This window comes from Maylandia zebra, linkage group LG22 (genome assembly GCF_041146795.1).
Source record: "Maylandia zebra isolate NMK-2024a linkage group LG22, Mzebra_GT3a, whole genome shotgun sequence".
Lineage (NCBI taxonomy): Eukaryota > Metazoa > Chordata > Actinopteri > Cichliformes > Cichlidae > Maylandia > Maylandia zebra.
Window position 1 is genome coordinate 7,852,654 of NC_135187.1, and position 16,311 is coordinate 7,868,964.

Consider the following 16,311-nt stretch of genomic DNA (forward strand, 5'->3'; position numbering starts at 1 on the left):
TTGTCTGTACTTCTGGAACACAGTATGGGTACACACTTTACAGACTGGTAACAGGCAGTTGTGAGGTAACTGTACTGCTCTGTACTGCATTAAAAGAGGCTTACAACTACTTTTTGTCCCCCACACCCACTCTATATGTTTTTATTTAGCTGTGGCAAAATGTCTTTGGATCTCCTTTAACCTTCTTGGGGTTTAAAACAAAAAGAAAAGAGTTGTGTTGAGTTAGATGTAATGGTTGAGTTCATAGGATCAGTTGCTATTTGTTGCATTGCTGTAAATTCACAGTGAGTCTGGACATAAAGTCAAATGTTTCGTTGGCAGGTGGAGAGAAAAATGCCACACAGCAGACTTTGGCAGTGTTAGTTAGGTGTTGCCTGTGTTTCAGCCCCAGGATGGTTTGTGGCGACGCCAACATTTACTCGACTGCGACCTGCTGCCGCCAGAACTGAATGATCTCCACGCAATCGAGTCTGACTCGCTGACTCACCCGCAAGGCGCTGCCAGGAAAGCTCCAGGTCTAAGTGTTTGGTTTAATAACTGGAGATAATAATCCTTAAATGTTTTTCACCTTTCCCAGCTCTTCTCTCTACGCGCACACATGCATGCACTCTAAACAACCGTCTGCACAGCTGTGAATTTCAACGACATGATGCATGTTTATCCAAAAGGCATGAAAAAGTGGAAAAAGCCATCCTCGTCAAGTGCTCATTAAGAACATATGAGATCATTTGTATTTTCTTCCTCACACCTGAGAGCAGAAATAAATCTGAGAGAAAAGTGGCCTCAAAATGTAAAAGATGCACATAAAATTAACCATAAACTAAATTTACAGTGTGAGCAAGTCGGACTTACAGAGACATTTTTTCCTTCATTTTCTCTGCTTTAAAAGAAGAACTGTGATGATGATGATGATGATGATGATGATGATGATGATGATGGTGTAACTAACATTTAAACATTGTGTGACTTTACTGCATGTAGTTTTGATCATCTGTAATAAAACGATGACCAGAGAACATAAAAGTGACGCCAGATCTCTTAAACCAGACTCCAGCAATAATGAGGATGCCACATCTGTCCTCAGATCTGGTTGTAATTAGATGTGTAACAGTAACAAAAAGGAGAATGCTTATATCTGTTATGTTATATTGTTATTAAGGCTCAATAAGTGATTCTTGAAGGTTTTAGTTCTGTATTTTTGGACTTTTTAATATCACAGTTTTGCAGTAAAGCTGAACACAGTGGATTTTACTTAAAGTGGACATGTGTTTTAGGAGCTGCTAATATTAGACATGTCTAATCTGCAAACAATGAGATCAGTGTACGTCCAAGGAATATCTGTGTTTCACACTCACACACAGATATTTTTTCTACTCTTGGCTCTGTATGATGTCAGAGACGGGATATCCCTTATATGGTCATCTCCGTCACACTGCTGTGGCTGTGAGCACAGATGCCACCTGTTGTTCAAACCTTCTGTTTATGTAGGGCAGCCAATCAGAAGGATGTTGCCTGAAAAGGGGAGGAGCTAAAACAGTTTCAGACAGTGGATAAACTGTTCTCAGGCTCAGGGAAATCAGGATGATTTTGAGCTGTGACTCATACAAAGCTAGTCTAGTAAAGTCCGTAAATATCTATAAATGGATTTATTTATTTTCTTGTTTCACCTTTACTTATCAGTTGGTTCCAGCTGTTTTCATGATTGTGTCAAATTGTATTTCACATGACATTATTCACAGGTTTATCCTTTAACCACACGCTGCCTTCATTTCACCTCCTTTTGATCTATTATCCTTATTTCAAAAGCCATGCATGTGTAGATGTGTGCATGTGAGAGCCAGTCTTACACGCACTCTCACTTACCTAGTGTACAAATTGAATTCCCCTTTTGCTCTTTGTCATCTTCCTTTCCTCCACAAAGCTTGCACATCTAACTTTATTTTTACTTGGCAGGAAACACCAGGTTGGTTCAGATAAACTCATTATATACATACAGACACTCACTGTCTTCACACTAACATCAAAACAAGTGAACACTCACATGGTCCTCTGTTCTGTGAAACTAACATAAGTGAATTAAGTACATTAATAAAACATAAAAGGTCTTTAATGGGAGCTCTACTGCAGCGTCAGGCAACAGATTCCTTTCTCCAAACATTTGCTGACAGATTTAGGAAGGACAAGAAAGTGAAAGCTTCTCTAAAAACAGCCATAAAAGTATCTGACGGGCTTCTCCTGTGAATGGAAGAGAGTCTAAAACATTAATGTGGGAGGCCTTGAAATGGTTCCAGGGCAGGAAATATCCCAAACTTTCTCCATGTCTATGTTGTAAGAGAATCAGCACTGAGATACAAATACAAGACACACACACACACACGCAGAGTGAGCCATCTCTCTTGACCTGATTGTGCTGATGATATGAACTCCTTCACCCGGCCCTGACCTACATGCTGTTTCCATGTCTGAAACGTAGACTTTCACTGCCTCTTATCGCTTCCCTGCTTCAACATCCCAACCAACATATTTCCTCACAGAACAAGAGCAAACCTCACTGGAAGAATGTAAACAAATAGCAGGGGTGTGCATGTAACACCTTAAAAAATTTAAGGTATTTATGAAAGAAGGTGATTTGATGATGTCATTAAATTGAACATAAATGTAGAAATCACAATAAATGAATAACAGACTAATAATAATGATAAATCATTTAAATCCTCAGTGGAACAGAAGCACTGTGTGTTGCCTAATGCAAGTTAGCAATGCTGAAAGGGTTATTGATGATGTCAGACAGCTTAAAATTGGTGCGCTGATTATAGAAGCAATAAATCTGGCTCCTCGAGGTTTCTGGAGCGCCCGCCTTTTTGGGTTTCAATTATAGTCTCAAAAAAACAAGGAGAGTGCAAAGTGAAGGCATTAAGAAAGTATAATTCACTTTGAGAAGAAACCTCCTGAGTGGTAATCAATATTCTGATGTCAAAATAAATATTGAAAAAAAATCAAATATACCTTCTATATTGATTGAACTAAAAGTAATTTAAGGGAAACATAAGATTAAGAAAAGTGTGATAAGAGAAAAAATGCTGAACAAAGATGTAGGTTGCCAAATAATCTAAAAATTGCTTGTTATTGGCAGCCGTCCTGTTGTTGATAAGATGCTGTGATTGTTGCCTCATTGGAGAGCTGTTAAGCTGCTATATGATGTGCTATGATCAGAGTTTCCTCTACTGCTGGACCAGCTGTAGGCCAGCAGAGTTATAGAGCATGCTGACGAAGCTGGAGGCCTTACTGTCCATCCACTGAAGCGCATTTATATAAAAGCCTCAAACTGAAAAAATAAGCACAATTATTAGACGCCATCAGAGGGGAAAGCCACACATGAGCCTGCTTTTACTTCATTTCCCTCAATTTTCAAACTCGAGGTCCCCTCTTCTCTGTATTTAAAAAAAGGCGTGCTGCCAGTGATCCATTACGTGAGCAGGGGAGCCCCGGCCTCTCTAGAGAACTGAGTAACCTACATTTCTCCTCCATCTTCTGTTACCACAAATACGAGAGGATGATACTGGCTCCTGACTTTGACATGTGATCCCTGCACGTAGGAATGTACACAATAAAAATGAGATAAAGCTCATCTCTGCTGCCTTCACAATGAAACTAAGCGTTTTCTTGTATTCAAGGTTCATGTTGCTCACAGCTCTTTATTGACATTTGCTAACCACCATTATTAAAACCGATAACTAAGAAAACAGTGATTATTACATCTGAGTGTTACACGATAACACTTTTAATAACAAGCCGCAGACGTCTTTATCCATCCCATAAATAAAAGACTAGAAATTTCTTCTCATTTCTTTGACATTTAAGGAGATGAGGCTTTTTTCAGAGGATGCTTAATGACTGCTCGAAAGAAGCCCTGTGATTAGTGAAAATGTCAGTGTGCATGTGAGAGTGGATGCATGAGGAATAATTCACGACAAGAAGAAAAAAACCTTTTTGCAGAGATATTTAGTGATAAAAAGACAAATAATATGAGAGCGACGTGTTTCCTTTTAAAGAGTCTTTTCAGGAGCAAAAGGTTGGTCCAATGTCAGCTTTTCTACATTAGAGCTGTAGATGCCCTGCCTATGCAATTCTTATTACTTATTGATTCAAGTCTGTTAATATAAGGGACTGTAAAGCCTATATCAGTTATACTCAACTTACCACCGATGGATGGCCTGGGGGTGACACGGGATGTTCTCAACAAAGATACAAACAGGAGGAGAAACTACACATGACTGAAAACCTAAAGTCAAGGAACTCATCACAAGGGCAGGTAGATGTAGGCACTAAACTACAGAAGTGTGGAAACACTTGGTTTCTGGCAATAATTATGAACAGTGGGATGTCACACTGACAGGAAGTAAATACGCTGAGAACACTTAACTTATGAAATATTTTCAAACTAAAATGGGGAACAAAAAGTAACCAAAAACTCTGGAACTCTTAACCGTTTTGGTTGTTTATTCATTTCCTTTGATACATATATCCATCCATTTGAGTCTGAGTCACTGGGCAGAAGACTTCCTTCACCCCAGCCAAATGTTCCACTGGGGGACGCTGAGTCGTTCCAAAGCCAGTTGAGAGATATAATCTCTTCAGCATCCAGGAGGCGTCCTGATCAGATACCTGAACAACCTCTATTACTTGTATATTTCTTTATTAATTGGTGCAAAAGCATTTCCTGAGCAAAGCAACCTGAATGTCCCCATGCTGCTGACGTTGCTTATATTTTATGTTTTGTATAAAGCTTCATTTTGATTGAAAATGACACACTACATCCATTTTCTAAACTTCTTATCCAACCATGACATCAGGGGGCTGCGCTGCACCCTAATCCCAGCTGACACAGGGAAAGAGGCAGCAAACACCTAATCCGTGACAAAGGCAGGGCTAAATACAGACAATCATTCATGCTCACATCCACACACCTTGCAGTCAGCTTTGAAATGTCCAACCAATCTCACGTCAGGATCCAGCTGACCAGGAACGTTCAAACTAAGAACCTTTGATGTGCAGCAACTGTGCTTTGCTCCTGTCAGTTTTAATGTTCCATCAGAGTGCATTTTTCAGCAGTTTTCCCCTTGTAGCACTAACGCTACAAACCAGACACATATATTTAAAGATTACTTAAAACTGTGGTTATCCAAACTAAGCTTTCATTGACTCACAAAAAAGGCAAAAGGAAGAACTCGGACAGAACCAGGAAAAGGCAGAAGAGAGACATAGTATCTTATGCAGCAGGTTTTTCATAGAAACTCAGAAGATTTTTCTCAGAGCATGACGTCCCAGCACATTTCAGACCCAGCAACACCCTCAGACAAAAATAAACAAAGCAGGTAGTGTGTGTGCAATGCAGTGAGGAGTGCTCGGACCTTTACACAGGAAGAACCAAACAACCACTCCACAGACACATGGCACAATTACATGGGTCACATCTTGACCCATGTAAGCGTAATAGCTCACAGGATGTTGGGAGGCAATGCCTCACAAACGACCCTGTGATGGCAATGACCCATGAAGCTTCTGAAGACCTCTCTGTATAGTTTCCCTCCTTCATGAAAGCAGGTAAAGTTGTGCCTGAAAGCCCCACTCTGCTTTTATAGAGTTCAATCAGCAAAATTCTGCCTCTTCACCATCTCCTGGAAGCTTCCCTTGAGTGTTGCTCAAAGGCAGAAAGATAAAGTATTACATTTATCAACTCACCTGCGACCCGAACCACCGCCCTCTCTGCTGGGTCCAACACTGAATCTTGGCTCTTCCTCTTCTTCCTCTCATGCTTAGACAGGTTCCATGGCAAAGTGTCTCCCGGTGGGCCCACAAGTCCTGATGTACACGGGGATAACGACCCCCCTGAACGCTCGCTACGGAATGACGGCTCGCTGACGCAGGAGCGCTCACTCAGAGTATCATCATCCGAAGACTCCATCTCTGCTTAGGGCTGCAAGGAGGAGAAGGAAGGAGAGGAAGGATGGTAGGAGGAAAAAGGGATGTGGGAAGGGTGGGAAGAGAAAAGAGGTCAGAAAAGAAGGACAACGTGGAAACACTCGATAATTTATTGCTTGCTTAAAGTGTGATCACGCAGGGGTCATGAATGATGCAAAGTTGTAACATAACAACAGTAGTAATGTAGCAAGACGGATGAGAGAAATGAGGAAGGAGAATGAACTGGGTTAAACTAATCATTGTGTCCAGATGATAGCTTCAGTGTTCAGGAAGCTGCAGATGTGCAGCGACAGCTGGATGGAAGCGAAACAGCGGCTCAGAGAAGAAGACGACACACATCGCACTGGAAATGTCTGAGGCTTGCTCGAATAAACAAAACATGAAAGATGTAACTTTGAGACACAGATGAAATTTCATCCTTAGCTTCAGTTGATCAGAACGCATAAAGCGGACCGCTTGCTTTACCCTCTTAAATCGCTATTTATGTGCTCGGACCGACACATAAATAATGCACAGACTGCTTCTGCAACACGGAGGCGCGGTGGTTTGAACTGTGCCTCACAGCAAGAAGGCTCTGTGTTCAAACCTTGTGATTAGCTGATGCTTTTCTATGTGTTTACATGTTCTCCCTGTGCCTGCATGGGTTTCAGCACTCTGGCTTCCTCTCAGAGGCCAAAGATGGCATCATGTGACATTAACTGTCTAAACTGGCCATAGATGTAGTTATCCAATCACAGTCCTAACACTGTTGACCTGTACATCACCTCTCGGATGGATGCTTCTAAAATAGATGTGGTCCATGTTCCTACATTACTGAAAAAGCTTCTTATTTTGTACATTTTGTGGATTTCTTTACCCCACATGACATTTTTTGCAACATCTATTATTTAAAAAAAAACATCTTTCAAGCTTTTTAAAAACACAATTTTCTTCGAAGTTGTGGGTGCACTGACAAATTGCTCAAATGGGAACTCATTCCAAACTGTTATTTATTTATATTTTTCCTCTATCTTAGTGTGCTCTTTAGACATCCAGATAGATGTCTGCGTTTTCCTAATTACAGTGGAACTCAATGACACTCGCTTCGTGGTGCTCAAACTTTTGATAAACTCCACAGTAATATTTCTTTCCAAAAATCACAACCAGATTGCACAAACAAGTCTGCAAGCTTGTCGTGAGCAGACTCACACTGTTTCCCTTTGGCTGAATCAGACTGCCAGCTACATCACAGCGCTGAAGCATCTATCCGTGATGAGGGGGGTCATGCTCCTGACAGCGTAAACACTGACGCTGTCCTCCCTCAGCTGAGCTGTAAGGTTACAGCTACATTTACAGCCCCCGGACAAACACAAAGATCATGCAAACTTTTAAGGCATAAAAAGAGATAGAAGCTGGTGTAACTGCTCCAGTTTGGACACACACCAGTTTTTATAGATATATGGAAGATTCCAGGTGTGATGGAAGAAAGTAATCTCTGAGCTGAGGTGGGGGGATGGGAAACAGTTCAGCAGGCTGAGCAGAGGCTGTGATGAAAAAGGAGCAGCGAGATGAGATTTAAAAGTCTGAGTAGTGTTTCTATTTTTAAAGAAGAGTCAATATGCAGGAAGACAGAAGAGAGCTTTTCCCTTTGTCTTCGTCTCGCTTTCACTCCTTATACCTTCTCACGTTTCTACACTTCTATCTGTTGCTCATCTCCACTCTTTAACCTACCTCTCTAAAGCGAATTAGGGGCTGCAGGCGTCACACACACAAGAAGGAAGTGTGTGTGTGTGTTTGTAGGACTCTGGAGACCCGATGAACTGATCCGTCCATCTCAGGATCAATACATCAATAACTCTAAACTCAGCACCTCTATTCTGAGAGAATGAATTGCCTTATATCAGCTCTTATATTTCAGCTCCACAGGGAGTCCCAGCAGTTCTGTGCTGAGGATAAAAACGGGGGACAATAATATCAAATGCAGCTGAATGCATGAGAGAGCAGCAGGATGCTAGCTTGTTATTGTGAAAAAGTACATAAAAGTACAGGTGTTACTAACAGCACTAACAGCTGCTTTGTTCTAATCAAATGAGTCTGTGGCCTGTGCATAAAAGCAGAACCCTGAAACTGAAAGCAGCTAAATGGAATTCAGCCTTGATTAACGTCATCATTTATGACATTTCCTCCCCATTTAAATCAGTGCAGTGGGTAAAATATGCAGACTTTGACCTCAGCAGTAACTATAAAGTGGACTCAGCACAAAGTATAAATTATGGCAGAGCTGTTGTATTTGAATGCACAAATAAATTATGTTTTTCTTGTTTATGTCAGTGTTTATTTTAAACAAGAGTAGAATAAGTTATAATCTTTAAATAATTAGAGATGACATATTACTTTTATTTCCTTGTTTTCAAAAGCCCGCCAACTTCACTAGACGGGGATACTGTTTGTTCTACAGTTCATCCACCGACAGTTAGAGCTAAAAGCGAACACTGCGACCTCTGAGAAATTCTCCTCAGCAAACAATCGGCTTAACCCTCAAAGTGTTGCAGATTGTCGCTGAATAACTTCTGCTGGCTGCCAAAGACTTCGTCACAGTAGATCTGCGTTTACCCCCTCCATGCTGTAGCAGACTACACTGTGGAATGACCTGAGAGGTGGTCACAGAGTGGGAATGATTCACTGCACGACGTGTGAGTCCAACACAACGGCTGAGATTTCCATCTGCTCCGCTGCTGCCAAAAATCCTCCTCCTCCTCCTCCACCTCCGCTGACTGGCCTCTGGCTAAACCGCTGGCAAAACCCCACTTCCTGAATCCCTCCGTCTCCCCAGCAACGCCGCGAGGAAGAGGTTAAATGCCTTCCCAGAATTCTCAGCGACCTCACTGGTGTATAGCTGTGTGTGTAAGTCTGGTTCCCTGCCGCTTTCTGACAGTGAGTCAGTGCCACTGCAACAAGCGGTTTTATAAATAGAGCCAGAACTGAGGCTTCAAAGCCGCACCGTGTCATTACAGCTCCGTGAAGACAGAATGAGAACTTTGAAGAAAAAGAAACTACCAGGAGGAGAAACGCGAGCAAGAGCGAGCTCACTCCTTCTGTGATGAGACCCTCACCAAGGCGTTTTTACTCACAGACACAGCTTTCCTCAATAAGACCATCAAACAAAAGCACACACACAGTTTGGTGAATTCCAGCCATTACACTTTAAAATATACACTGAAAAGGGGCCATCACAGGTTAATTTGAGCCCTAGTTTCTCAAAAGTGCTTAACTTAATCATTGCTTTCTGACACACCAACTGTTTAATCTTTGCTTCATGTCTACAGAAGAATTACCACCTTTCGGGTGTGCACCTTAACCAACCAGTGAAGTTACAGGTTGCCTCTCTTCCTGTTCACACTCACATATCTATTTATATGGAAGATTTTGAAGGAATTTAATTGGTGGCCAGAAAAGATTTGAGTCACCAATTTAATATCTGACCAAACATGCTCACACTTGGCTCTTCTTAATAAAAGTCAGAGTTTTATGTCGTATTATTTCGTCATGGTAAAGATAACTATTGAACTTTTAGAAATAAATATCACTTCAGATTTTTTCCAGTGAGACATTTGTGTACAGTCTGCTAGAATTATTGGAGAAATGTGTGATTTATGGTTAAATATTGAGGTTTTTTTGTAAAGTGACCTTTAACCTCCGCTCACCAAATTCTAATCAGTACCTTCAGTCCAAGGTACTCAGGTGATGTGCTGCCATGATTGTTGCTGTCATTAATCACTGGTCTATGAGTCGTCACTCCATGAGAAGCACAGGTCAGTGATGAGTCCCTGCCACTGCACTCAGCTCTGGGTAATCTGCTCCAAATCCCTGCAGGAACATCCATTCCTCTGCATTTCTGCCTCTGTGCCCTTGGGCCTTTCCTCCTTCCTATTAAACTTATTATATCCTATTAATTATGACTTAAAAAAGCAAATGACCAGCAACATGCAATCCAAACACAGAGAGGCCAGCGGGTTCAAACCCAGAACCTTCTTGGTGTGAGGCGCTAACCAACACATGACTGTGGTTCATAAAAACTAACCCTGTTCCTCTTGATTTGATTTTAGACTTTCAGTTAAACATTTTTAGACAATCAATATAAAAATGTGCCCCAGATTGAAACTATTTGTTAGATGATTTTTGTTATTAATTTTACAAAATCTACTAACTGATAGATCTAAGAGGTATCACGCGACTCTGAAATGACCCACAAATGTTCTTCGAGCCTGAATAAATGTCTTTAAATTATTTGCCTGGTTTAACAAAAGTCAAAAACATCCCATTTACAAAAGGGAGAAAAGCACTGAAAGGTTAAACAACACTGCTGTTGCTTAGGTTTTCTATCAAACAATAATATTGTAATACAGGCGTATTTGTATATATAGGACATATATACACGCAGAGCTTTTGGCCTCTTCCTGTGACAGACTGTAGCAGTTCAATCAAACCAAACAAAGGTACTGGATGGTTGACTGGCCTGATTTATAACTCGCAGCCAGGATTTACATGGACACGGTCTGTTCCCACAGCTTAGTCTCAGCAGCGTGTGTGTGTCTGAATGTGTGTGTGTGTGTGCTGCAGGAAACAAAAGTAACATAAAACAGAGAGAGACTGTGACAGAGATGTAGAGTGAGAAAGCGCGACGAGGGAAGACAGGAAAAGAGATTTGAGGAGCGAGAGAAATCCAGACATTTGCAGACTAACGGTCGTAACTGCCGGTGAAACTCTAGTCTCTTCAGGGCAGCATTCCAGCATGGTAACAGCCACTGATGAGAGTTTCACTGACATTCATGCTCATTGAACAAAAACAATCCCTGACACACACCGTAACATGAAGCCACCAAACAAGAAAACACAACTGATTAACATGTGACTCATTGTGTACATCCTGCAAAATCTGGGAACCTGCATGCTCCCAACTAACCCAGTAAAACCTGAAACAACCCCCCAAAATAGACTGAGATATGAAGTCTGACAAAGAAACTACAAACTGTAGTTGATTGAAACTAAGTTATTACCTTAACCTGACCTTTTTTTGTGTTCTATATATTCTAAATATTAAGTGATTCACAACGTCACAATCTTCGCAGGAGTGGATGTCCCACCAAATTCCCCCTGAGGTCAGACCGTGCAATGCTCAGAGAAACTGTAAAAAACTAAGAGCTACATCTCAGACTCTACAGGCTTCAGTTAGCATGTTAAAGTTAATGACAGTCCAATTAGTGAAAAAATTAACAAATAAAATATGTTAATTTTTTAGAATCAAGAATCAAAGTACAGCAATGACGCAGTGAAAGTACAGACCTTAGCCAGAAATGCTGTGGTGGGACCTTATGAGAGCTATGCATAAAAGAGTGTGAAGAAAACGAAGAAAGTTTAGCAAGTTTAGCTCAACAATATGAAATACTGACAGAGGCACACAGGATACTGCTACTAAAGCTGCTGAATTATGAGATAAGCTTAGTTTTTCCTGTAGCTGTACATGTCTTATACTGTGGTTTAATATAGTCACATTTATACAAACTACATTTTCTATTTCCTTTTTATAAGGGTGCACTGATTAGCTTTATTCAGTAATGCAAGTAGCTTTAGCAAATGCTAGCTTACCCACTGTTTCTATTTCTGATGATTAAAATTAAATACATTGAATTTATTATTTGGTTGACTGACCTGATTTATGTGGTGCTGCAAAATCCAGTCAAAGGGGGGGAAAAAAATCCCAGATAAACATACGCAACTTAAAAGCTAAAAGCTAACTAGTCTAGCTTATTGAAAAAGGACCTGCTATATTTTATGCTTTTAGTTTTAAGGTTTTCCAGTTTAAGTTGGCTTAAATCCCTTTAGATCATACTTACATTTATTAGATTACAGATAAACAATATAAGTTTGGAAATATATGTATATAAAAAACTAGAGTCAGCAATCAGTGCTTAGCTTAGCATAAGGAAAAAAGGCTAACATTACTAACTGTAAAACTTCAATTTAATTCATTTTTCTTTTGCTTTTAAAAAAAATATTGCATAAAAAGATGATACTTGCTCCCATGTCTGTATTTAACATATAAAGGTTGACAAGATTATTGTTTGTTTTTGTTTCTTTGTGTATAAATTAGATAAATTACATATTAAGTAAGAAAGATCAGCATGTCACTGAGCTGAAGGGTACAACCCTGTGTCCAAAAAGCTGAGATTCTGTGTAAAATGCAAATAAAACCTGATGTAATGATCTAAAAATCAGTAAAGCTCCTGGAAACAAAACAAAGATAATATATCATATGCTGGAAATAAGATTTATTGTTAAAAAAAACCTGCTTAAAGTTTATGTTTGTTTAAAAAAAAAAAAGGTTAGCAAAGGGGCATGTTTACATCTGTGTTGCATCACCGTCTCACTGTGAGAATCTGGGAAATAAGGAGAGCCATATCTATAGTTTCCAAAGCAAAACCTTTTCCCATTTTGTCTTATATAGGATGTAGCATTTCAACACTTCCACGCTTGTGCTGCGTGTCTTCTAAAGGACATATTTGAATAAGATAAGTCAGAAAAAATGGAGAAAGGTAGGACAATGTAAGTGATGCAACTTCTTTCCCTCCCATGCATAAATGTAATAAGCATATCTAAAGCGTGTTCCTTACGTCAGTTATTAAAAGTGTAACTAGTCAGTGTAATATAAGAATGAATGAGAAATGCCTCCCTTTAAACTGCAGCTGCCAGCTATGATGAGTAACACACCAACGACTGACTGACTGGATAAATGAATGGCTAGACTGAGCTCCCCCACGCGTGCACACACAGACATACATTAATACACATGCAGACACACACACGAAAGTATGCATGCATAAATACACAAATGGGACTGGACTGCCAACAACGCTGCTTGGCATGAGTGTACTGGAGTCCATCAACATGAGAGTGAAAAAAAAGGACAGCTAAACAAAAGAAAGAAAAGTATGTGCATAGATGAGCAAGGATGACACAAGAAACAGGATCTCTTATTTGAATGACCTGATCGTTTGTCATCGTATGCCTGTCTTGTATACGCTCGTCAATATTTACTGCTCCAGGATGTGGCGATAAGCAATGTTAGTGTGTCTGGCTTTGTTCCACCTTTATTCACTCATGGTAAAAATGCTCTCTGCAGACCAGAAAGCTGCAGGGAGAAGAAAATCAACACAGAGAGTCTTGGCCAGACAGACAGGCAGACAGACAGAAGGGTGGAGGTGCCAGTCGTGAATTTCACAAAGAGCAGAGGGACGATTTCAGCACCATGAAAACAATGCTGAATGACTAAATGGATAAGTCACTTTGTTCCCAAACAAGTCCCAGGATAAAAATATCACACTGGCAACAAGCTAGTGAACAGGATGGAAAATATAGTTGATAAAATGCTGGATGTTTACCCTCGGAAGCTGACGGAGACTAAAGTAAAGCTAAAATGTGAATGAAGTTCATTCATCAGGTGGACACCACACTCCAAATGAATGATAACATGCCCACTGGTTCTCAAATGGGGGTAATCCTAGCCTGATAACAGCCAGAACCACTTGAAGAGGAAGGATTTAAAGCTCTGAAATGAGGCAAGGATCATACTATATGCTTGGAAAGTCTTCATTTTTCCTCACCATCAGGCTTTTTAAAATAAAGAAGATAGGTTATAATCAGCCAAAAAGTGACTTGTGTCCACACCAAAGCCATAACCTGTAATGAAGCAAATGAGGCACGGTGGAAACTACATGTTTGGTATAAAAAAAAAGAAAAAAAAAAGGAGAGATGAGTAAAACTCCAAACATCCGCTGGCTCCCAGTGTCTCAGATGTTCAGATTTTGCTGCTTTTATTGTTTTAGTTTTTTAGTTTATCAAAATGAGCAGTTTAGATATATTTATATATTCCAGCATGGATTAATTAGTCTTTTGTTTTTATTTTATTTCATTATAAATTGAGCATCTCTTGGCTTTCAACTGCTGGACGTACAAAAACAGGAAACCTGGAGGTGTCACCTTGAGCTCTAGGCGCCTATAATGTCCACTTTTCACTTGTTTATGACAGTAAGCAACAACAGCTTCCACTGCTGTTAGTCTAAATTGGATGATCTGATTGAAATAAACCAGACATTCCACAATTCATTGCAAATTAAATAACAACCACGTCTCCCACTATAACAGTCCTGTCTTCTATCCCCATCCTCACAGACATGTTGGTGCTTTCCTGCACTGTAACGTGCAGTAGTAAGGAGGTGTGTCGTGGCAGTGCAGAGGAAAAAATGGAAGAAACCAATTTAAAACGACCATTTAAATGGAAATGAAGGTTTGAGAGTGTTAGGAGTGTAGTAGTCTGAAAGCTGAATGTCCAGCATAAGGCTAGAGGGAGATGTATATTTGACCATCTGGTGCTGAACGGCAGGAGGGGACTCCTGCTTGAATCCTGTTTTTCCCTCCCTCTGGCTGCACCTTGCACATTATATCCAGTATTTTCCAGACAGATAGACAGCCTGCAGTTATGGAGCCCACTGGGATTCATGCAGCAGATAGAGATGGAGGTGCTGCTGGTGATGATGGGGTGTCTCTGGATATAATTGGCTGCAGGGATGCACGGATCAATAATGGCAGCCTCTCACGGGGCGTGTTGGTGCACATATAACAGAGATATAGCTGCAGCTGGTGTTTCGTGTCACCAGCGTTGCACGCTTGCCTCGCTCTCTCTCTGTCTGTCTTTCCCTTTGATTGTGAGGAGGGAATGTGTTTGCATGAATGGACATCAGACATGGAGCCCAAACGCTGTGTGCGCGCACTGAAAGGCTGGAAAGCAGGGAGCTCTTTGTCCAACACACGGCCACTGCTTGGATGGATAACACCAACTAATTACATTTATCCATTTGTGGTTGGCACTGTTGACTAAATGCTGCTTCCATACTGCTGCTGCTGAGTGTCTCATTAGGAGAAACAGCCACGGCAGCCTTCTCACGACCCAGAAACCCCCTCTATATCTCTCTCAGTGTGAATGTCCGCTGGTTATTTCCAGCCCAGCCCTTCAGCACACAAATCATGAGCAGTGTGCTTAGAAACAGGGCGGATGTATGAGATTACTAAAACTTGCAGTGCATCTCCTGGAAATCACGCCAATAAACGCAGAGCTAATGAGCAACACGTTGAGTCTGGGGGAAAAAAACAACAACTCCATCCATATATTATAACCTGTGCACAAGTTATGATTGGTCTGCAGTTCTTATTGAACATGTCTGTAAATTTCTTTTAAAGTGAGTAACAGCGATCCGTTTTGAGCTAATAAGCATCAGTGTTTTGTCCCTGTAAACACTCCATAACAGCAGCGGGCCTGACAGCTCGTGAAAACACATGATCAAGATGGTTTGAACGCGCACGAGAGTGTGAAGCACAGACAAGAGCTGCCTGCCTGCATGAGCTCCGGAGCGCTTACCTTCCCCGGGGCAGCAGCGGTCCTGGAATCCGAGCACAGCGCGAGGGAGGCCGGGGATGCTGCCGCCGCTGCTCCCTCTCCTCCTGGGGGTAGATGGGTGGATGGAAGCTTGGATGTTTTCTGGCTTTGTATTCAAGGTTTTTTGCTCCAAAACCGAACCGACACGCAGCCGGTGGGATGAGGCTGGAGAGAACAGCGGGCAACGTGATCCTGAATGGTAATGGCTGTCCTATTCCTCCTCCTTTCCCCCCTCTCTCAGTCTCTGCTTCTCTCTCTCTCTCTGCTCCTCTCGCCTTCAGCAACCCCCCACCAGCCCTCCTCTCCCGGTCCGCTTTCACACACACACAACCTCTCTTTTCTGTTAAATAGGCAGTTTTCACGGCTACGATACTTAACCCATGACTACTGAGTGTGTAAGTGTCGCGGAAATTGAGATTTCGGGTGTACTCCTGCGTCATCTGTGGCTCAGCAGCACCGCCAAACCTGGACCGAGACGCGCGCGCGCGCGCGCACACACACACACACACACACACACACACACACACACACACACACACACACACACACACACACACACATACTTTCTCTTAAATCTCTTAGAGAATAGGGAAACCACAGGCGTTCACAGTGGTGCATTTGCTCCATTCACATATTTCGGGATTATGTAAAAGAAGCAGCGCTTGATCTGGTCCGCGCTTTTACGCCACATGCGATCGTATTAATCTGGGATTTTATAATCCCTCCATACTACCATCGCCACCCCTCCTCTCCCTTCTCCAAACAGCTGGAGGAAGGCAGGGAGTATCTTAAAAAGCAATTGATTACAGCTGGAGGAAGGGAGCGCAGTGGAAAGCATTGGGAGAGTTTGGGGTGCCGCT

The 16,311-nt window shown here is 41.5% G+C and overlaps 1 protein-coding gene across 8 annotated transcripts in view; it reads right to left on the reverse strand.

Annotated features, from left to right (window-relative positions):
* Positions 1-15,538, reverse strand: part of macf1a (microtubule actin crosslinking factor 1a) — a 237,642-nt gene extending 222,104 nt beyond the window's left edge. For all 8 annotated transcript variants that reach the window (XM_076879037.1, XM_076879039.1, XM_076879041.1 and 5 more), the window contains exons 1-2: positions 15,434-15,538; positions 5,743-5,977 (exon numbers count right to left, since the gene is read on the reverse strand). In XM_076879037.1, coding sequence (XP_076735152.1) covers positions 5,743-5,965 — 223 coding nt within the window. In that variant the 5' untranslated portion in view covers positions 5,966-5,977; positions 15,434-15,538. The remainder of the gene's footprint in view (positions 1-5,742; positions 5,978-15,433) is intronic.
* Positions 15,539-16,311: the final 773 nt, after the last annotated feature.